General features: G+C 52.4%; 5 protein-coding genes across 5 annotated transcripts; all 5 read left to right on the top strand.

Moving 5' to 3' along the window:
• Positions 1 to 15: 15 nt before the first annotated feature.
• Positions 16 to 1,515, top strand: LOC134429347 (protein S100-A4-like). The gene is made up of 2 exons (XM_063176481.1): positions 16 to 178; positions 1,354 to 1,515. The coding sequence occupies exons 1-2, from the start codon at positions 38 to 40 to the stop codon at positions 1,513 to 1,515; spliced, it is 303 nt and encodes a 100-aa protein (XP_063032551.1). The 5' UTR covers positions 16 to 37.
• Positions 1,516 to 3,345: 1,830 nt separating this feature from the next.
• LOC134429346 (protein S100-A4-like) lies at positions 3,346 to 5,315 on the top strand. The gene is made up of 3 exons (XM_063176480.1): positions 3,346 to 3,500; positions 4,253 to 4,406; positions 5,074 to 5,315. Exons 2-3 carry the CDS (start codon positions 4,269 to 4,271, stop codon positions 5,236 to 5,238), a joined length of 303 nt encoding a protein of 100 aa, XP_063032550.1. The 5' UTR covers positions 3,346 to 3,500; positions 4,253 to 4,268; the 3' UTR covers positions 5,239 to 5,315.
• Positions 5,316 to 6,329: 1,014 nt separating this feature from the next.
• Positions 6,330 to 9,766, top strand: LOC134429201 (protein S100-A9-like). The gene is made up of 2 exons (XM_063176317.1): positions 6,330 to 8,813; positions 9,436 to 9,766. The coding sequence occupies exons 1-2, from the start codon at positions 8,661 to 8,663 to the stop codon at positions 9,658 to 9,660; spliced, it is 378 nt and encodes a 125-aa protein (XP_063032387.1). The 5' UTR covers positions 6,330 to 8,660; the 3' UTR covers positions 9,661 to 9,766.
• A 2,030-nt stretch (positions 9,767 to 11,796) lies between these two features.
• LOC134429282 (protein S100-A7-like) lies at positions 11,797 to 13,553 on the top strand. The gene is made up of 3 exons (XM_063176411.1): positions 11,797 to 11,998; positions 12,390 to 12,590; positions 13,282 to 13,553. The coding sequence occupies exons 2-3, from the start codon at positions 12,399 to 12,401 to the stop codon at positions 13,444 to 13,446; spliced, it is 357 nt and encodes a 118-aa protein (XP_063032481.1). The 5' UTR covers positions 11,797 to 11,998; positions 12,390 to 12,398; the 3' UTR covers positions 13,447 to 13,553.
• Positions 13,554 to 15,993: 2,440 nt separating this feature from the next.
• On the top strand, positions 15,994 to 17,893 carry LOC134429297 (protein MRP-126-like). The gene is made up of 3 exons (XM_063176426.1): positions 15,994 to 16,126; positions 17,115 to 17,273; positions 17,562 to 17,893. Exons 1-3 carry the CDS (start codon positions 16,118 to 16,120, stop codon positions 17,745 to 17,747), a joined length of 354 nt encoding a protein of 117 aa, XP_063032496.1. The 5' UTR covers positions 15,994 to 16,117; the 3' UTR covers positions 17,748 to 17,893.
• The last annotated feature ends 3,920 nt before the right edge of the window (positions 17,894 to 21,813 follow it).

Here is a 21,813-nt window from a genome sequence, read left to right on the forward strand (position 1 = left end):
TGATGACAGCCCCCAGTCTGTGTCCCCAGGTGTCCCCATGGCGTGTCCCCTGGAGCAGGCCATGGCCCTCATGGTCACCACCTTCCACAAGTACTCGGGCAAGGAGGGCGACAAGTACAAGCTGAGCAAGGCCGAGCTCAAGGAGCTGCTCAACAAGGAGCTGCCGGTGTTCGGGAGCGTGAGTGGCCTTGGGGACATCCCGGGGGTCCCTCGGGGGTGGAGGGGCAGGAGGGACCAGCCCCGGGTCCTTCTTTGGGTCTTTGTCCAGGGTCTTTTCTCTTGGGTCTTTGTCCTGGATCTTTGTCCAGGGTCTTTTCTCTTGGGTCTTTGTCCTGGGTCTTTGTCCTGGATCTTTTCTCTCCTGGGTCGTTCTCCCAGGTCTTTTTTCCTGCGTCTTTCTCCTGGGTCTTTCTCTGGGTCTTTTCTCCCAGGTTTTTTCTCTCCCTGGTCTTTCTTTCTCCTGGGTCTTTTTTCTCCTGGGTTTTTTCTCCCAAGTCTTTGTCCCGGGTCTTTCTCTGGGTCATTTCTCCTGGATCTTTCTCCCAGGTCTTTCCTCCCAAGTCCTTCTTCCAGGTCTTTCCTCTCCTGGCTCTTTTCTCCCAGCTCTTTTCTCCTGGGTCTTTTTTCTCCCATGTCTTTCTCTGTGTCTTTCTTCTGGGTCTTTCCTACCGGGTCTTTTTCTCCTGGGTCTTTCTCTGGGTCTTTTCTCTGGGGTCTTTTCTCCCAGCTCTTTTCTCCCGGGTCTCTGAAATTCTGAAATCCCTGGAGAACAGGAGGAACGAGGTCTGGAGAGGCTCAGCCCCAAAGGAAATTTGGCTTTTTTGAAACCCACAGAAATATTTTGTTTGGCAAAGGAAATCACGCTCCCATTTCCCTTTTTTTCATAATTTCTTTTTTTAACCTTCACTTCCCTTTCTCAGCTTGTGGTTTCAACTGGGAGGCAATTTTTTTTTTTTTTAATTATTTTTTTTGCCAAATTTTTCCACGCTCCGGAGGCCCCTCAATTTGATTATTTTATTTTATTTTATTTTATTTTATTTTATTTTATTTTATTTTGTTATTTTATTTTATTTTAGCCAAAATTTTCCACACCTGGGAGACAATTTAATTTAATTTTATATTTTATCTTATTTTATTTTAATATTTTTGCCAAATTTTTCCACACCCAGGAGACACTTAAATTTTTTTTTTTTGGCCAAATTTTTCCACACCCGGGAGGCGTTTTGGCAATTTGGGCACTGCCCATCTCACCCGCCAAGGCCAAAACCCGTCCCTGAGGCAGAGGAGGGGAGAAGGGCGGGGAAGGGGCGGCCCCTCCCCTCCAACCCTGCCCCAAACCCTCTCCCCGCACAGAAACAAATGGACGAGGCCGAGTTCAAGCGGCTGATGAACGACCTGGACCACAACAAGGACAGCGAGGTGGATTTCAAGGAGTACGTTTGCTTCCTGGCCTGCATCACCATGGGCTTCAACGAGTTCTTCAAGGACGACCCCAGCAAGCACCGCAGGAAGTGACCCCGGGATGACCCCAGAATGACCCCGGGATGACCCCAGAGTGACCCCAGGATGACCCCCGAGTGACCCCTCAAGTGACCCCTCCCCGTGCCCATCCCAGCCCTGAGGGGCTTTCAATAAAAGATTTTCCCTGATCCTGGCTGAGTTTTGGGGTTCTGTTCAGCCTTACCCCAATCCTGCTCAATTTTGGGGTTCTCTTCAGGTTCTCCCCCAGTCCTGCTCAGTTTTGGGGTTTTGTTCAGATTTTCTCCCAGTTCTGGGGTTCTGTTCAGGTTCTCTCCAATCCTGACTGAGTTTTGGGGTTCTGTTAATTTTCCCCCTAATCCTAGCTCAGTTCTGGGGGCTCTGTTCAGTTCTGGGGTTCTGTTCAGGTTCTCCTCCAATCCTGGTTCAGTTTTGGGGCTCTGTTCAGGTTCTCCCCAATCCCAGCTGAGTTTTTGGGGTTCTGTTCACTTTTACCCCCCAATCCTGGTTCAGTTTTGGGGTTCTGTTCGTTTTTTTCCCCTCAATCCTGACTGAGTTTTGGGGTTCTGCTCATTTTTCTCCCACTCCTGGTCACGCTCATTGTCCACCCCCACCGTGCCCGGCCTGACTCACACCCTCCTCCAGCTCTGTGGGATTTTCCACGGCGTGGCTCAGCCCTGTAGAGGGTTTATTTTGGGACAAATTTGAGCAAAAACAACCCTTGGATGTCCCTTGGAACCTTCTGGACGGCTCGGGGAGGGTTCAGGGTTGGTGCCACCAGGGCTGGGGGCACACCAAGCTCCCAGATTCTCCCTAAATCACTGAAGTCCTCCCCAAATCCCCCAGGTTGTCCCCAAAGCCCCCAAATCCTCCGCAAAGCTCCCAAATCCTCCCAAATCTCCCAGGTTGTCCCCAAATCCTCCCCAAACCCCCCAGGTGCTCCTCAAAGCCCCCAAATCCTCCTCAAATCCCCTAGATTGTCCCCAAAGCTCCCAGATTGTCCCCAAATCCCCCAAATCATCCCCCCAAACCCCCCAGACCCTCCCCAAACCCCCCAAATCCTCCCCAAATTCCCTGGGTGCTCCCCAAATCTCCCAAATCCTTCCCCAAATCCTCAAATCCATCTGGGAAGGGTTGGGGGACACTCGGGGGCTTTGCCTGGGCTGGGGAGACCCTCGGGGGCTTTGTCAGGGTTTGGGAACACTCGGGGGATTTTCTGGGATTTGGGGGGCGCTCGGGGGTTTTGCCAGGGCTGGGGGGGACCCTCGGGGGCTTTGGGGGACCCTCGGGTTCTTTTCCAGGGCTCGATGTCGTGCAGAGCCCGCTGCGGTGCCCCCCCGGCTCCCCACACGTGCCCGGGCCACGGGAGCGGCTCCGTTACACAACGGAAACGCAAAATCGCTGCCAAGAGGCTGGAAAAGGGCAAAAAAAAACCCCCCTCGGCACAAAACCCGGCTCGGCACCAATCCTGAGACCCAACCGAACCGAGCTGGGGCCCGGCCGGGCCTCGGGGTGGCACCGGGGGGCACCGGGGGGCACCGGGGGGATGCGGTGCCCACTCGCACACCCTAGACCCCGCGGGGCCCTCCCGGCCCTGGCAAAGCCCCCGAGTGTCCCTCAAAGCCCCCAGACCTCCTCAGATGGATTTGGGGGGCTTGGGGAGGATTTGGGGGCTTTGGGGAGGACCTGGGGGCTTTGGGGAGGACCTGGGGGCTTTGGGGAGGATTTTGGAGACAAAACCGTGGCAGAAACCGCGGCTGCTCCGACGCTCAGGGTGGCAAATTCACCCATTTTTGCTCCTCCTAACCCAAAACCACCGCCCTTGGCAAGCTTGGAGCTCGCGGGGTTTCCTTTCTCCTCCTTTTCTCCTTTTCCAGCCGGCTCCGGGCGGGCTCGGGAGCGCCGCTGCCTCCCCCGGCCGGGAGTGGCTCAGGCGGGGCTATAAATGCTATAAATGCCCGGGCCTGAGCCCGGCTCCTCTTCCGCCCTGCCCGATCTCTCCTGTTCCTCCTGACTTCTCGGTGAGTCGCTTTTCCCCCTCCAGATGTTCTCCAGATGTTGCCGGGCGCGGCTGGGGGGGTCCTGCTGCAGGTGCCCGGCTGGAAATGTGGATTTCACCTGGAGAGGGCTGGAAAAACTCCCGAGCTCCTTCCCTTCCCTTTGGAAAAACTCCCGAGCCCCTTTTCCCTTCCCTTCCCTTCCCTTCCCTTCCCTTCCCTTCCCTTCCCTTCCCTTCCCTTCCCTTCCCTTCCCTTCCCTTCCCTTCCCTTCCCTTCCCTTCCCTTCCCTTCCCTTCCCTTCCCTTCCCTTCCCTTCCCTTCCCTTCCCTTCCCTTCCCTTCCCTTCCCTTCCCTTCCCTTCCCTTCCCTTCCCTTCCCTTCCCTTCCCTTTTTGGGGTTTTTTCCCCCCATTTTGGGGTTGTTCAGCCCAACCAGAGCCAGGGATGGAACGGAACATCCCGGGCCTGGCACGGGAGATTTGTCCCTGGTTCTGGTTCTGGGGGTGCCCAACTCCTCTGCCCCCTCGCCATGTCCCTCCCCAGATGTTCTCCAGATGTTGGGGAGTCCTGCTGCAGGTGCCCAGCTGGAAATGTGGATTTCACCCGGACAGGGCTGAAAAAAATCCCGAGCCGTTTCTTTTCCCATTTTTCCTCCCACTTTGGGGTTGCTCAGCCCGACCGGAACCAGGGAGAGAACGGAGCATCCCGGGACAGACCCGGGCCTGGCACGGGGGTACCTGGGGGTGCCCAACTCTTGTGTCCCCTTGTCCCCAGGCTTGTCGCTGTCCCCATGGCGTGTCCCCTGGAGCAGGCGCTGGCCGTGGTGGTCGCCACCTTCCACAAGTACTCGGGCAACGAGGGCGACAAGTACAAGCTCAACAAAGCCGAGCTCAAGGAGCTGCTCACCAAGGAGCTGCCCAGCTTCAGCGTGAGTGCCGGGGGGACGTGCAAAACCCGCTTTTAGCCCCTCCAAAACCCGCTTTTAACCCCTCCAAAACCTGTTTTTTACCCCTTCAAAGCCTGGTTTTAACTCCTCCAAAATCCGGTTTTAACCCCTCCAAAATCCTCTTTTAACCCCTCCAAAAATATATTACTTATATTTTTACCTCTATTTTTTATTACTTATATTTTTACCTCAGTTTTTTATTATTTCTATTTTTACATCTATTTTTTATTATTTCTATTTTTACCTCTATTTTTTATTATTTCTATTTTTGCCTCTATTTTTTATTACTTATATTTTTACATCTATTTTTTATTATTTATATTTTTACCTCTGTATTTCTTATTACTTATAGTTTTACATCTATTTTTTTATTATTTCTATTTTTACCTCTGTATTTTTACCTCTTATATTTTTATCTCTATTTTTTATTATTTATATTTTTACCTCTATTTTTAAATTATCTATATTTTTACCTCGATTTTTTTTATTACTTACATTTTTACATCCATTTTTTTATTATTTATATTTTTACCTCTATTTTACCTTTTATATCTTACTATCCCTCAAAAACCCGGATTTAACCCCTCCAAAACCCGGATTTAACCCCTCAAAACCCGGTTTTAACCCTTCCTTTTCCTCCCCCGGGTAGAAACAAACCAGCGAGGCGAGCTTACAGAAGCTGATGAGCAACCTGGACTGCAACAGCGACAACGAGGTGGATTTCCAGGAGTACGTGACCTTCCTGGCCTGCATGGCCATGATGTGCAACGAATTCTTCCAGGACCTGCCGGACAAGATGCCCCGCAGGAAGTGAGGGCAGGGCCCGCCACGGCCCCGGGGCCGTCCCGATGTGATCCCGATGTCATTTCAATAAATCTCGATTTAAATGAAGGGGTTTTGTTCCCCCCGGGGGTATCTATGGCTGGGCTGGGGGAAGGGGGGGGTGATGCTGGGTTGGTTTTGGTTCTGGTTCTGGTTCTGGTTCTGGCTCTGGTTCTGGCTCTGGTTCTGATTCTGGTTCTGGCTGGGGGAAGCTGGGGGTGATGCCAGGCTGGTTCTGGTTCTGGTTCTGATTTTGGCCCTGGATTTGGTTCGAATTCTGGTTCTGGCTCTGATTCTGGTTCTGGTTCAGCCCGGTGTGGATTCTGCATCCCCAAGGCCTCAGGAATCTCCCTACACGGGCCGCTCCCAGGCTGGTTCTGGCTCTGATTTTGGCTCTGATTCTGGCTCTGGTTTTAATTCTGACTGGTTCTGGTTCTGGTTCTGGTTCTGGTTCTGGTTCTGGTTCTGGTTCTGGTTCTGGTTCTGGTTTTGGTTCTGATTCTGGCTGTTTCTGGTTCTGATCCTGTCTCTGGCCCTGGCTCTGGTTCTGGCTGTTTCTGGTTCTGGTTCTGGTTCTGATTCTGCCTCTGGTTCTGGCTCTGCTTCTGGTTCGGCCCAGAGTTGATGCTGCACCTCCGAGGCCTCGAGAACACCCCTGGGGCTGTTCCCAGGCTGGTTCTGGTTCTGGTTCTGGTTCTGGTTCTGGTTCTGGTTCTGGTTCTGGTTCTGGTTCTGGTTCTGGTTCTGGTTCTGGTTCTGGTTCTGCCTGAGTTGGGGCAAGCTGGGAGCAATGCCAGGTTGGTTCTGACTCTGACTCTGGCTCTGGCTCTGGTTCTGGTTATGATTCTGGTTCTGGTTCTGGTTCTGGTTCTGGCTCTGCTCGGGTTGGATCCTGCACCCCCGAACCGTCGGGGACCCCCCCGGGGCCGCTCCCCGGCAGCCGCATCGGGGCTGACTCAGCCCGGCCCGGCCGCTCCTCCCGGAGCCGCTCCCGTCCCGCAGGGCTGCGGGAACAGCTCCGAGCTGGGATTGGGCCGGTTCGGTGTCAGATCTGAGCTGGGATTGAGCCGGTTCGGGCTCTGTCCCTCACCCACCGCCCCGCGCATGTCGCGATTGTCGCCTCCCCATCCCCGGTGCTCCCGGATTTCTGCCGCGTTCCTGCCCGGGGTGCGGCCGTGCGGAGCCGCCGCTTCCCGGTGCTCCGGGCCAAGCCCATCCCGCTTCCTCCCTCGGTGCCCTTTCCCCTCCCTTGGTCGCGCTGCTGCTCTAGATGTGGCCGTGCCCCTTCCAGATGTGGCCGTGCCCCTTCCAGATGTGCCACACGCCCCTTCCAGATGTGCCACACGCCCCCTCCACCGCCTTCAGTGATGCCACAAAGGGGCAGGAGGAGAGGAAACAGCCTCGGGCTGGGGTCATGGGCTGGAATTTCCTCCTGGAAAAGGCATTGGAAGGGATGCCCAGGGTGGGTTGGAGTGGCCGCCTCTGAGGAACACCTGGATGTTGGTCTGGGTGGGCAGGTGGGGGTCGGGCACACCTGGGTGGTGATCTTGGAGCTTTTCCGACCTCTGGGATTCTAAAATTTAGGGGAAAAAAATTTTCTCCATCCCGTCAGAGTCGGTGAACCTCCAGAGAATGGGGCTGAACCCCCAGGCAGGTGAGAGGGACCCCAAAATCCCAAACCTCACCTGTGGCCATCCCCCAGAGAATGGAGGTGAACTGCCTCTGCACCCCCGGGCAGGTGAGAGGGAATCCCAAAATCCCAGAGCTCACCTGTGGCTATCTGAAGGTGGAATGATGCTGCCCACAGGGATTCAACCTGGATTCATCCCCCCTGTCAGGGATCCACCCCGAATCCATCACCCTCATGGGAATCCACCCTAAATCCATCCCCGTGTCAAGGATCCACCCTGAATTCATCCCCCTCACTGGGATCCCTCCTAGATCAATCCCCCTCATGGGAATCCATCCTAAATTCATCCCCATGTCAGGGATCCACCCTGAATCACTCACCTGTCCTTGTCCCTTCCTCTCCCCCTGGCACTCACCTGTCCTCATCCCTGTCCCCATGGCACTCACCTGTCCCCATGGCACTCACCTGTCCTCATCCCTGTCCCCATGGCGCTCACCTGTCCTTGTCCCTGTCCCCATGGCACTCACCTGTCCCCATGGCACTCACCTGTCCTCGTCCCTGTCCCCATGGCCCAGCCACACCCTCTGCCATCCCCAGGCCTGTCTGAACCCGTGTCCCTGCCGTGTCCCCGTGTCCCTGCTGTGTCACCCGTGTGTGTCCCCGTGTCCCTCTGCCCAGCCCACGGGCGTCCCCTTCCCGTAGAGGACGTGCCCGTCCCCATCCCAAACCCCGTCCCTTTGTCTCCCTCTTTTGCAATTTTGGGTTTTTCTGGCAGCAGTTTCTGGGATGAGGAGCCTGGCGGGAGGTGTTTCACCACCGCTGTCATCGTCACTTCCCAAAATCTCCGTGACCACACGGGGTGGAGGCTCCTCACCACCCCCCTCCAGACATTTGGGGTTCTGCAGCTCATTCTGGGAATACTGGGAACACTGGGAGTACTGGGAATACTGGCAATACCGGGAATACTCTGGGGGCTTACCTGGGAGGGCCCCAAATCTGGTGGAGAGCTGGGAGTGGATCACTCAACCAATGCCCTGGGTTGTCCTCACGCAGCAATTCCAGCTGCTGGGAAGTGCCACCTCCCAGGACCTGCTGGAAGAGTTCCACCCAGCAGGATTGTCCCCCTGGATCCAGGGAAATGTCCCTGGTAGAGTTCCACCCAGCAGGATTGTCCCCTGGATCCAGAGAAATGTCCTCGTGGAGTGGCGGGATGTGAATTGGGAAGTGGGAAGTGAATTTTCAAAGCCTGACAGAATGAAATTAAAGTTTTTCAAACGCCTCTCAGTTGCCCCATCTGTGAGTCAGAAAAGGGCTTAATCCAACTCCTGTCCAGCAGCCAAATTCACCAAAAACATCGGTGACAAACCACCTGGGTAAAACCAGCATCATCCCACTGGAGACCCCCACCCAGGGAAGTTCCTCCTCCATCAAACACTTGTGGAACGTTCCAGAACACACCATCGCTGACCCCTGTTGCAATTTTTGGCGTTTCCTTGTTTTTGCCTGACGAGTTTGGGGCTTCCCCTCCCTGGATAACAGTTCCTGGATGGGGTGAGGAGCCCGAAATCCTCACCTGGGCGTGCTCCATGCCTTACACAACTCCTGGAGCTCCTGGCAGCTCCGGGAGGGTATAAAAGGTGCCATCCCCAGCTTGGCACCACCAATCCTCCTTCTCCTCCCTCTGCAGAGCCCAGACCTCCTCCGAGGTGAGCAGATCCTTCCTGGTGAGTCCCCGGGTTTGGGTTCCCTTCGATGTTTTGCCGTTTTGTCCCTTTCCCGGCAGGATGAAAACTGACCTGGAGCTGGCGCTGGAATGCGCCGTCAACGTCTACCACCGGTACGCAGCGCGGCGCCCCGTGGACGACTACCTGAGCCTGGGGGAGTTCTCCAAGCTGCTCAAGGAGACAGCCGAGCCCTTCCTGAAGAACACGGTGCCGGTGAGAGCCCGGGGTGGGATCAGTGGGGTGGGATCGATGGGATGGGATTGATGGGATGGGATTGATGGGATGGGATTGATGGGATGAGATGGCTGGGATCAATGGGATGGGATGGCATGGGATCAATGTGATGTGATGGGATCCAAGGGATGGGATGGAATGGGATGGAATGAATGGGATCGCATCAATGGGATGGGATCGATGTGATGGGATGGGATCAATGGGATGAGATGGGATGGGTGAGCACGGGCCTGGGAGATCCTCTCATTCCGGGGTGCTGGGCAGGGACACCTCCCACTGGATTGGGGCGCTCAGAGCTCATCCTTGGGCACTTCCTTGGGGATGGGGAGGGTTTACAGAATTTCCAGAATCACTGGGTTGGAGGAGACATTCAAGATCATCGAGTCCAACCCACCCCCAACCCCTCAACTCAACCCTGGCACCCAGTGCCACATCCAGGCTTGTTTAGACACATCCAGGGATGGTGATTCCACCATCTCCCCGGGCAGAACATTCCAGAACTTTATCCTGGGACCCTCCCAAAGCGAAGGAGGATTTTTTGGGGTTCAGCCCTTGCTGGGTGAGGGTGAGTGACCCCAAACTGACTCTGCTCCCCCCACAGCCCAAAACGACCACGGACAACTACATCAAGCAGCTCTTCACCAAAGCTGACGCCAACCACGATGGCCGCCTCAAGTTCACCGAGTTCCTGACCACTCTGAGCCTCGTGGCCATCGATGCCCACAACAGGTCCCACCAGGGGCCTGGTGGTGACCATGGGCATGACCACGGGCATGGCCACGACCACGGGCATGACCATGGGCATGGGCACAGCCACCGTCGCTGAAATGGAGCTGTCTGCCATGGTGGCCAAGACACGGGACTCTGCATCCCTCTTGTCTGGAACCAAATCTTTGTCACCTGCTTCTGCTTGGTGGCATTGAAATAAAATCCCTTCCTTTGAGCACCAAACCCATCCGTGTGCTGTGTCCTGGGGTCTGTGGGGAGGGGATGAGGCTCAGCCCGTGATTAAACCCAGATTGAATGGGAAAAGCAACGGGAAAGGGAGAGTGGCATGGGGGGATCCTTGTTCTGGGCAGAGGGGGGGTCAGGACAAGGTTTTGGGGGGTCCTCAGTGAGCAGCACAGGCTGAGTGGGCTCCTGGAGGGTGTCAGATCTGAGGGTGAAGCTCTAGGAAGTGCCAGAGGTGAAACACAATTCAGGGGGTCCTTCCTCAGGTCTCTGCAAAGATCCAGCCCTGGAACTGGGGGTGCCACATCCTGGGGGTGCCACATTGCAAGAGTGTCACATCCCAGGGACACCAGATCCCAAGGGTGCCACCTCCCACGCATGTGCGAGATGTTTTTGTGACCCCAAAACAGTCCAGCAGCCCCAGCAGAGCAAAGCATGAGACCAAGGGGCTCTGGGGGCTCCATCCTGGGAGCTGCCACTCTGCAGAACCAGTCAAACCTTTCATGCTTTGGGACACATCCCCCAGGTCACCACACACCTAAAAGCCACCGTGGGCGCCTGAGGGCTGAAACAGGAGGGACAAGAGATCCAGGACCTGTCAGTGAGGGGACAGTGAGTGAGGAACCCCCGGGCTGAGGAGGCTCCAACATCAGCCCAAACCAGGGCCTGTCCCTGTGGGGTTTGGGTGGCACCTTGGTGACAGAGGACAGCTCTGAATTTGGGGTGCCACCCTCGTCCCTTGAGGCAAATGTCATTCACTGCCACCCCCGTGTCACTTGGGCACCGCTGTCCTTGCAGGGCTGGGCATCGCCAGCTGCTCCCCCACAGGTTTTAGGGAAAAAGTGGGAAAATTGGGAAAGGGGCCGAGTGTGGGAGGTGCATGAGAGCACCAGAGGATTTCCCTGACAGCTGGGGGACGAGGGTGCAGTTTGGGGTGGGTGACACTCCAGTTTGGGGTGGGTGACACTCCAATTGGGGATCCCAGTTTGGGATGGTTGACATTCCAATTTGGGTTGGGTGACAGTCCAATTTAACATCCCAGTTTGGGATGGGTGCCAGCCTGCAAGGAGCGGGACCGGGAAACAAAAAGAACAATGCAGTGAGTCAGGGATACCGGAATAATTCCGTGCAATACCCCGGGGACACAGGAGCATCCTCAAACAGGAACGGGCACCCCTGGTTCGGCTGGTCCTTCCCTCTTCCTCCTACCCATTGTCTGATTTGAAGACTTCTCATTGTCTAATTTTAAATCTTCTAATTGTCTGATTTGAAACCTTCTCATTGTCTGATTTTAAATCTTCTAATTGTCTGATTTTTAAACCTTCTCATTGTCTAATTTTAAATCTTCTCATTGTCTGATTTGAAACCTTCTCATGGTCCAAATTTAAATCTCATTGTCCGATTTTAAACCTTCTCATGGTCCAATTTTAAATCTTCTCATGGTCCAATTTTAAATCTTCTCATGGTCCAATTTTAAACCTTCTCATTGTCTGATTTTAAACCTGCTCATCCTTGTCCCTAACACGGGTGACACAGAGGTGACAATTGCAAAACACTCAGTAGTTCCTGCACCAGCCAGAAAAGACCCCGAGCTTGGATTTTCTCCTGGTTTTGTGCCCAGTTTCCTCCAGAAAATCTCTGGAATGAGAGCAGAGTACAAGTAGAAAACAATGGAAAATATTCTGGAAAACAAGTTATAAATACCAGATGCTGCTTTGTCCTGGGCAGCGTCCAACCAGTTGGCGTTGCAGAAAACAGAAATCACATTAAAAGCTCACCCAGGGGACAAAGTCATCCCTGTTTCCATGTGCAACAGCCCAGCAGAAGGAAAATGTGCAAATTTTTCGCCATGTTGCAAAACTCCCCAAGTTTTGGCAACTTCTGCCCGAAAGGCCTTGCCCTCGACACGGAGGTGTGACCAAGCTGGGGTTTTTCCCCTCCCTGAGCCCTGTCAGAGGTGATGGAGGGGCCAAGGACAACATTTCCAAAGCCTGGTGGGTGCAACCAGGAACTTGAAGCGGAGGAATGAGGCCGGGAGGGGCTCAGGGGTTCCCACCTGGCAATTTCCAGGTGCGGGAAATGTGAACTCAAGCCGATGCTTGTGGCAGGTGTGTCACCAGCTCTGATGAAACAGGACCTCAGACAGGTATAAAAAGGCTGCTCCAGGCTCCTGGGTCACACTGACGGATCCAAATCCTCCTCGGAGACCCAGGGTGAGTAGGACAAGGATGGTCCTTGCAGGGAAAAGGATGAGGGAGAAGCAGTTTGGGATCCACCAGCTCAGGGTGATGGGTTCTCCTCGGGGTAGAGCAGGAGGTTGGTTTGGGTTGGAAAATGAGGACAAATGATTGGGATTTTGGTGGTGGCACCACTAATTCTGTGTCCTAAACGTCCCCACTGGCCTGACGCTGCTTCCCTCACCTGAGAAAGGTCCCCAGGTGTGTTGGAACAAGATGCTTCCAACACACCTGGAGACAAAGACAAACTGGAGCACCATCCCCAAATCCCCTCATTTTCTCTTCCACACCAAGGACCTTCAGGTGCCCCCAGGCTCTGGTGCAGATCCCGCTGATTTTTGTCCCCAACCCCTGCATATCCCTCCAGAGCTCAGCCATGTCCACCAGCACCCACAGCCACGCCGGGAGCCAGCAGTTCCCAGGGAATTGCACCCTGGAGAAGGCCCTGCAGACCGTGGTGGACCTGTTCCACCAGTACAGCATCCGCCAGGGTGAGATAGACCTCCTGAGCATGAGCGACTTCACCACGCTGCTGAAGGAGCAGGCGCCGTCCTTCCTGCAGACCTGCGTGAGTGCCTGGGGGACAAACCCATGGGGATGGGGTTCAGGAGCTCCTGGGGGATGGAGGGTTTCTGTCACACCCAGTTTGGGGTCACCTCAGCTGTTTGTGGTGGTGGAAAGTGAATCAGACACAATCCGAATTGCAATTTGAAATTCTTCTGGTTTTTGCAATGCCCAATCGAAAGATTCCACATATGTGGTGCCGGAAAGTGAATTAAATTCACACCTGAACAGTCCAGGGATGCAATTTGTAGTTTTTCTGGTTTTCGTAATGCCCAGTCAAAAGATTCTCTTTTCAATGGTAGATAAATTGCGAAATCTTTGCCTCTTTCATCAGTTTTGGGAGAAGTTCTAATGTTGCAGTCTCCTCTCAAGAAGTTGGAAAGTGGTGCAAGTTCATCGTTAGTGATTCCCAAAATTGGCTTGATCCAATGGATTTCTCCCCACATTGGCCTGATCCAATGGATTTCTCCCAAAATTGGCATGATCCAATGGATTTCTCCTAAAAGCCACTGTGTCCCCAACCACAGGACTTTGGAACAAAATCCTGTCCCCTCTGGGGTTTAATTTGGGGCTAAGGGTGAGGTAGAGGAGGGTTGGGACATCCTGTAGTTTCCAAACCCTTCCCAGGGCAGGGAAGGATCCTGGAAGTGGAGTTTGGACAGGGACATGACCCCTCCTCGTGTCCCCAAATTTAGGACAGGAACCGAGCTGGCTACTTGGAGAAGCTCTTCCAGGAGACCGACCTGAACAAGGACAAGGAGCTGAGTTTTGAGGAGTTCACCATCGTGCTGAGCAAGCTGGCCGACGACGCCCACCGCATCAGCCACGGCTCTGAGCGCTGCGGGCCCGACAAGGATTGAGCCTGGCATGGAAAAATGGGAGAGGGAAGCTTGGGGAGTTGGGTTCTGGCTGCTCCCTGCCTGCGTGGAGCAGCCCCATGGCACAATAAAGTGCAGCACTTGAAGTTCCCTGAGCCTTTTTTGTCTCCTCATCCATGGCAGGGGTGGGAGGAGGGACAGAGAGGGGTGGGTGGGGTCACCTGAAGCGATGGCTTTGCCAAAAAATCCTCATGAAGCAAAATGTTCCCAGTGCCCAAAATCCTGTGGTTTGGGATATTGGGATTTCAGGATGACTTTAATATTTTTTAATATTGTGATATTTGGATTAATGATGGTTTTCTGCCATTCTGGGAGAGATGTGGAGTCCAGACACTTCCATATCCCAAAACATCCAAAATCCCAAATCTTGGATCTGAGGCAACACCCAAACACCCCAAATCCCAAATCCTGCATCTCAGGCATTGGAAATGCTCTGCTTGATGACAATTTGGGATTTGGGAAGTTGGGATATTGGGGTGTTGGGATATGGACCCCGATGGGACAAAGTTGCTGCTCCCTTTCCCCACACCAGCCACTCTCCTGCCACTAAAAGTGAGTTTTGAAAGAATTTTGCAACTTTTTGAAACTCAGGGTGTTCCTGTGGGTCCCTGGGCACCTGCCAGCAGGTCCTGGGCTGTTTCTGCTTCAGTTTGTGGATCTCTGACCAAGCCCGCACCTTGGGGACAGCTGGACAGGGAGGTTCTTCTGCAAGGACACCTCAGAGCCACCAAAGTGGTGCTAGCACCCATCCCTGTGACCCTCAGCACTGCCCCTTGTCCCTGGGCACTTCAGTGACCACTGATCACTCACATCTGGGGCTCACACCTGGCTCAGGCCACCTTGGAACCCCCTGTCCCCCATCCTTGTCCCCCTGGCACCTCCAGAGTGACCAAAGTGAGTCAAATTGCACCAAATTCCAGAAATTGCACCAAAATTCTGCAACACCGAGGCCACCTCCGGACACCCCTGTTGTGAAATGTCCCTGATGTCCCCAGATGTCCTGTTCTGCAGCAGAACCTGCCTGTTGTGAAAGCAGAGCACCCCAGCAGCCAGGGCTGGGGGCTGGGGATGGGATCCTGGGGTTCTTTCACTTGGGAAAGACCTCCAAGATGGAGTCCAGCCTTTGACCTGTCCCCACCTGGTCACCAATGTCCAGCTTGTGACCTGTCCCCACCTGGTCACCAATGTCTAACCTGTCCCCACCTGGTCACCCAGATCAATGTCCAACCTCTGACTTGTCCCTACCTGGTCACCAACATCCAATGTCCAGCCTGTGGCCTGTCCCCACCTGGTTACCAATGTCCAACCTGTGATCTGTCCCCACCTGGTCACTCAGACCAATGTCCAGTCCTTCCTTGGACACCTCCAGGGATAGCAACTCCAAACCTTCATGATTTGGTTGCCATTTCCAGGAGGAAATTCCTGCTGAAAGGAGCTCCTGAACTCGGCCTAGGCCTTGTTTTGGCCTCCAAAACCAGGAGACCAAAGACCAACCTGAGACCAACCATGACGAGACCAACCTGAGCTGGGCAGGTCAAACAAACCCCAGACGAGTGTGCTGAGTCAGCAGTCAGCTCATTTTATTGAGGAAATGCTGGAAAATCTCGTTTTGCTCCCAGCTTGGCAGCTCGGATCTGCCAGGCCCGTGCTGGGCCTCTGCCAGGCCAAGAAACAACAACACCACAAAAAAAGCCACAAAATCCGGGACAGAGCCCTGAAAAGCAAAATAAAACTTCACCTTTGAGCCACACCTGGGCTCTGCAGCTCAGGGCACACCTGGGGTGGGGACAAACCACGCTTGGCACAGATGGAATGGAGCTCCTGGAGCTGGGCCAGGCCGGGAACATGCCCAGATCGTCTTTCATGGACAGATGGTTGCCGCAGGCTGGGGACGGTCCTGGTGCCACCTGTGCCCTGTGTGACACAGCCAGGAGTGGGTGGCACCCGGTGTTCTGCTCTGGTGAAGGGTCAAATGTCGGGCTCGGTGATTTTGGATGGTTTTGGCAAGTCCTGGGACACTGGGATGGACCAAGGATGGAGATGTTTTGGGGATGAGCAGGGCAAGGGTGCGATCTTCACCCCCTGGCATCAGCCAACAGAGCTGGAAAGGAGGAAAATGTGGGAAAAATCCCAAATGTGGAAAAATCCCAGATGTGGAAAAAACCCCAGTAGTGGAAAAGTCTCAGATGTGGAAGAATCCCAAATGTGGAAGAATCCCAAATGTTGAAGAGTCCCAAATGTGGAAGAATCCCAAATGTTGAAAAATCCCAAAGGTGGAAAAATCCCAGATGTAGAAGAATCCCAGATGTGGAAGAACCCCAAATGGATAAAAACCCCAAAGGTGGAAGAACCCCAAATGTGGAAGAATCCACAAAGGAAGGGACTTTTTCCCAGAGTTGGTGATGAATCCCAGCAGGTGAGGGGACAGTGCCACCCCCACCTGAGCTGGTGACACCCCGAGCTTGCGGGAAAAGCCACAGAGCCCCTTTTGGGGAACTTCCCGAGCCTTGAGCAATCCCTGGGGCCTTGTGGGGCCATCCAGGAACGGGATGGGGACATTTCACAACAAGGACACCTCATGGCTGGGCTATAAGAGACACTGAGGTGACACTGGCCCCGCACCCGCCCCAGGGGACATCGCTGCGGTGACAAGATGAGCAAGGCAAGTGCAGGGGGGCATTTGGGGTGTCCGTGCTCTTTTCCAGGTCATCCGAGGTGTGAGGATTCTCAGGGAGCTTCTCATCATCTCCACCCGAGGGTCCTGGCTGGGCAAAACCATCTCCAGAACCCGTGAGGGGAGGTTTGCTCCTGGAAGAGGTTCCTGGCCACCAAAGAGGCTCCTGGACGTCAGATCTCCTGCTCGGTGTCCCCACAGAAGCTTTTGGGGTGTTGTCACCTTCTCTGTGTCCCCACTGAGGGTTTTGAGGTGTTGTCACCTGCTTGGTGTCCCTACAGAAAGTTTTGGGGTGTTGCCACCTTCTCTGCGTCCCCACTGAGGGTTTTGGGGTGCTGACACTTGCTCTGTGTTCCTACAGAAGGTTTTGGGGTGGTATCACCTGTTTGGTGTCCCTACAGAAGGTTTTGAGGTGTTGTCACCTTCTCTGTGTCCCCACTGAGGGTTTTTGGGGTTTTGCCACCTTCTCTGTGTCCCTTCAGAGGGTTTTGGGTGTGGTCACCTGCTCTGTGTCCCCACAGAGGATTTTCGGGTGTTGTCATCTTCTCTGTGTCCCCACTGAGGGTTTTGGGGTGTTGTCACCTGCTCTGTATTTTTGGGGTGTTATCACCTTCTCTGGTTGGTTTATCAGCAGAACCAACCTCAAACCAGGTCCATTTTGGAGCCAAATCATCTCTGAGCTCTCATCTGTAGGAACACAGAGCCTGCCAGGTCCTTCACCCTCCTTGGAGAAAACTCCAACAGCTCCAAAACTGAACAGTTCCTCCCCAGATTTTCTCCTTCAGACTCCTTGGACAAGGAGGTCCTTCAGCCTCCAACAGCTCCAAAAAAGGAATGTTCCTCCCCAGATTCTCCTGGTTCTAGCCCAGTTATCCCAAATTTTCCTAGATCCAGCCTGGTTATCCCAGATCCTCCTGGATCCAACCCAGTTGTCCCAGATTCTCCTGGACATTCTGAGTGACCATTTCTCCTGCAGGGCCAGCAGAGCCAGGAGCAGCTGTCGGAGCTGGAGAAGGCTATGGACGCCATCATCGACGTCTTCCACCAGTACTCGCGCCGCGAGGGCGACAGGGACACCCTGACCAAGAAGGAGCTCAAGATGATGATTGACAAGCAGCTGGCCAATTACCTGAAGGTGAGGTGTTGGATTGTCCCCAGAGTTTGGGTTCACCCCCTTCCTGCTCTACTCTCCTGTCCAACCACCCCGTCCCAAATGTTCTCCATGAAGGAACCCTCATCCCTTTCTCTGCAAAAATCAGCCCAAAATCTCATTTTCCCCCTGGAAGCCACACCACAAACACCCCCCAAAGCCCCATTTTTTTGTTTGGAACTCACCTTCCTAAAGCCAAAGGGAAATTTTGTCCACCCAGGGATAAAACAAGGAGATTTTGCCCTCACTTTGTCCCCTCCTTCTCCTTCACAGCACGTGAAGAACAAGGCCACCATTGACCAGATCATGAAGGACCTGGACGTCAACAAGGACGCCCAGATCAACTTCGGGGAGATGATGCTGCTGGTCACCCGTGTCACCTGTGCCACCCACGAGCACCTGCACGAGGTGGAGGACCACCAGCACCAGCACCAGCACCAGCACCAGCACCACCACTGAGGCAGCCCCTCTGAGCAAAATCCTGGAGCTTGGAGAAGCTTCCAGAGCTGAATCCTGCCTTAAAATCCTCCCTCTCCTCCTCCTCTTCCTCCTCCTCTTCCTCCCAGCGTCGTGGTTTTGCTGCCAAATAAAGATTTCTGAAGCTCTCCGCTGTCTCTGTAGTTTTTTCTGTTTTTTTTCTCTCCTCTCTCACCTTTGGGACTGGAAATTTGGGATTCACCCCAGCAACTGCTGGCAGCTCACAGAGGTTGGGGTTGCACCCAAGGTTTGACAGATTTTTGCATTTCCAACTGGAAAAAACCCACATTTTTTTGGCCTGGAAATTCTGCACAGATGTCCCGAGGCTGAGCTCTGGTGGTGGGCAGGAGCTGGGAGGAAGGATGAGCAATACTATTTGCAGAAAAAAACCCTTTTTGGGGTATTTTTGCTCCAGAGATGGTGGTGGGCACTTTAAGTTTTGGGCTTAAAAACTTATTTGTGGACAAGAAGGTGAAAGAACCCCAATCCCTCAGCCAGAACACCCCAAAAAGGTTAATTAGTTAATAATTAGCTGCTTTTCAGAGGGAAAAGCTGGCTGGGAGTTTCTCAAACCCTTTTTGGGGCAGAAACCACAAGAGCTGATTTCCCAAGGGTGACTCAAAACCCTGAAACTGCCCAGATCCGGAAAGGAACCTTCCAGAAACTTCCCCAAAGCAGAAAGAGCTGAAGCAAGACACAATTAATTAACACAAGACACAATTATCACAAGACTTCCCCTGGTTTGCTTCGCCCTCAGGTTGCTTCAGCTTCCTCTGGAGGCGGTATTGACATCCAAAATGTCAAATTCCTCCTAACCGGGTCAAAGCTGCTGCAGGAGCAGGGAGTCCTCAGCTCTGTGCCCCCCAAAAATGAGGTGTTTTTAAAATGTTTATTTTAAAAATTTACTTTTAAAATTAATTTTAAAATGAAATAACAACAACAACAACAACAATAATAATAAATACTAATAATGATATTATTTCTATGATAATATATAATATATTACATTATATACATTATTTTATCTTATATATTTTATATGTAATATTATCATATTATGTATAATATAATAGTATATAATAATGTACTATATTATATTAATATACCGTATTATTTTAATATACAATATTAATATATTGTATATTATATTAAAATATAATATAATGCAATATTAGATTAATGTATTCTATATGATATATTAAATTAATTTATAACATATTATATCAATATAATATATGCTATATACTATGTGCTATGCACTATATAATTTATAATATACTATATACTATATACTATATACTATATACTATATACTATACACTATATACTATATACTATATACTATATACTATATTATATATTATATTATAGATATGATATTATATGATATTATGATATAATATAATATATTATAATACAATTTATAAATAATATTTATTTATTTATTTATTTGTTTATTTTTACTAATAATCCCCTAATAAGATACAATTTTAGTAATCCCCTGAAAGACTGGCGTTCAGAGGTGAGCCCGGGCTCCTGCTGCCACCTGCTGGGATGTGACATCGCCAGGATGTGACACTTGCAGAGGCCACCAGGTCCTACCTGAGCTGCCACCACCAGGGGAGCACCGACTTTGACCCTCATCCATGGAAAAATTCCCTAAACTTCAAAATAGACTGGAACCCACAAAAATGTGACATTATAGCGAGTGAGAAATTGAGGTTTTGGGACTTTTAGTATGCAAGATGGAGGGCACAGGGTGTTGTCCTGGATTTCTTCTTCATGCTTCTTCTTCCTTCTTCTTCTTGGGTTTGGGTGGCATTTTGTAATTGGGGAAGGAAAAAATCCTCATTTTGGGGTCTTGGGGATCAGTTATTGGGTTAAAAGGGAAATAATTTGGGTGTCAGATCTTAATTGGATGGTTTGGTCTTAAAAAACCTTGGAACAAGAGATTGCTGGCCATTTTGTGCCTCCTAATGAAAAACTGCCAAACTCACATTACTGAGATTGTTTAACTGATAAGAAATAATAAACACAATAATAAACACTTGAGTCCAAACACAAATCACTGTCTCAAATGCCTTCAATCCAGACCCAGAGAAACCCACAACTGGTACCCCCACAGCGATGCCCCAAATGCAGCCCTGAAGGGAATCCCAAAAAATCCCCCAAAAGCTCTGGGAGTTCCCAAAGAGGGAGAGCAGCCAGAGCTGCTGCAGCTGCCCCAAAAGCATCCAGGGACCTGCAGGGACTTGCAGCCTCTTGCCTCATCCTGCTGGGGAAGGAAAATTTGGCTCCAGCCCTTGGCTTGAGCCCATTTCCAACCCACCGAGGGGCGTGGGTGGCTCTGCAGCTCCTCCTGTCCCAGCCGTGGGGAGATGGGGAGAGAGATCAGCTTGTATCGGGAGATCTTGGTGCCTGAGAGAGGCACGCCCTGGGCATGGGGAGGGATTTTGGCAGCCTCATGGCTCCTCTGGGAGCAGAAGGAGCTGGGCTGGGAGCGGCTGAGCCCCTGAGCCTTTGCCGGGTCCTGGGGAGGGATCAGAGCCTGGTCCTGGGCAGGATCAGAACCTGAGCCTGGTCCTGGCTCCATTGGGGCAGGATCAAAGTCTGGTCCTGGGCACGGCTCCATCGGGGTAGGATGGTCCTGGTCTCTGATCTCAGATCCATCAGGGCAACATCAAAACCTGATCCTGGTCCTGGCTCTATTGCAGCAGGATCAGAACCTGACAACGGTTCAACCAGGGCAGGATGAGAGCCTGGTCCTGGTTCCATCAGGGAAGGATCAGAGCCTGAACCTGGTCCCAGATCCATCAGGACAAGATCACATCCTGACCCTGGATCCATTGGGACAGGATCCCATGGTGATCCCAGATCCATCAGGACAGGATCAGAGCCTGGTCCCAGACCCATCAGGACAGGATCCCATGGTGACATCAGATCCATCAGGACAGGATCCCATCCTGATCCCAGACCCATCAGGGCAGGACCCCACAGTGGTCCCCAGGTGTCCCCAGGTGTCCCCACCATGCCACCACTGCCGAACCCACAAACCTCTTGTGTTGTAGAGAAAAAACTCCATTTAGGGGATGAGAAATGCAGAATTTTTTGTGAGAAGGGCGTTTTTTGGACACCCAAGGAGGTGCTTTGTCCCTGACCTACATCCACCTCTCCAAGTGTGCCGTAAACATCCTGGGAGCGCAGGAGAATGAGGGAGGCTCCCTGGGAAGAGGCAGCCAGAGAACAGGACTGACCAGAAGGAATCTTCTCCTCCTTCTCCTCCTCCTCCTCCTCCTCCTCCTCCTCCCACCCTGATCCTGCCCGGGGCTTCTCCAAACCTCTCCCGCCACTCTCGGTGCGGATCCAGGTGAGGCTCCATGGCTTCTTTTTGCCTTTAAAATGAATTTTTGTGTTTGAAATGAGCTTTTGTGTTAGTGGGGCTGCCTTAGAACCGGTTTTAGCCGGCGGCAGGATGGGATCAGATCCTTTGGGCACCTGCAGGAGCTGATTCATTCACCCCACAAGTGCCTGGGAGCATCTTCCCTCTAATTGAGGCAGGGAAAGTGGAAAAAAATTAGGGGAATCGAGGGGAAAGTCCTAAGAGAAGCTGGGAAAGGAAAGTTTCTTTTCATCTCTGGTGAAATCAATTGCAGGCAGGCTGAGGTGGGATGTTTGGGATTTTTGGAAGGGATATTTGGGATCATTGGAAGGGATATTTGGGATTATTGAAAGGGATATATGGGATTTTGGAAGGGATATTTGGGATCATTGGAAAGGATATTTGGGATCATTGGAAGGAATGTTTGGGATTATTGGAATGGATATTTGGGATTATTGGGTGTTTGGGATCTTTGGAAGGGATATTTGGGATTATTTAAAGGATATTTGGGATTTTTGGGAGGGATCTTTGGGGGGATTTTTCTGCCACCCTGACAGCGTCTGTGGCCTCAGGTTCTGCTCCTCTCCAGGACTGGAGCCATGTCCAGGCTCATCAAAGCCATCACTGACATGATGCAGAGCTCCCAGGGCAACGCCAGGAAGGGCAGGA

The sequence above is a fragment of the Melospiza melodia genome, chromosome 25 (genome assembly GCF_035770615.1).
Source record: "Melospiza melodia melodia isolate bMelMel2 chromosome 25, bMelMel2.pri, whole genome shotgun sequence".
NCBI classification, from domain to species: Eukaryota; Metazoa; Chordata; class Aves; order Passeriformes; family Passerellidae; genus Melospiza; species Melospiza melodia.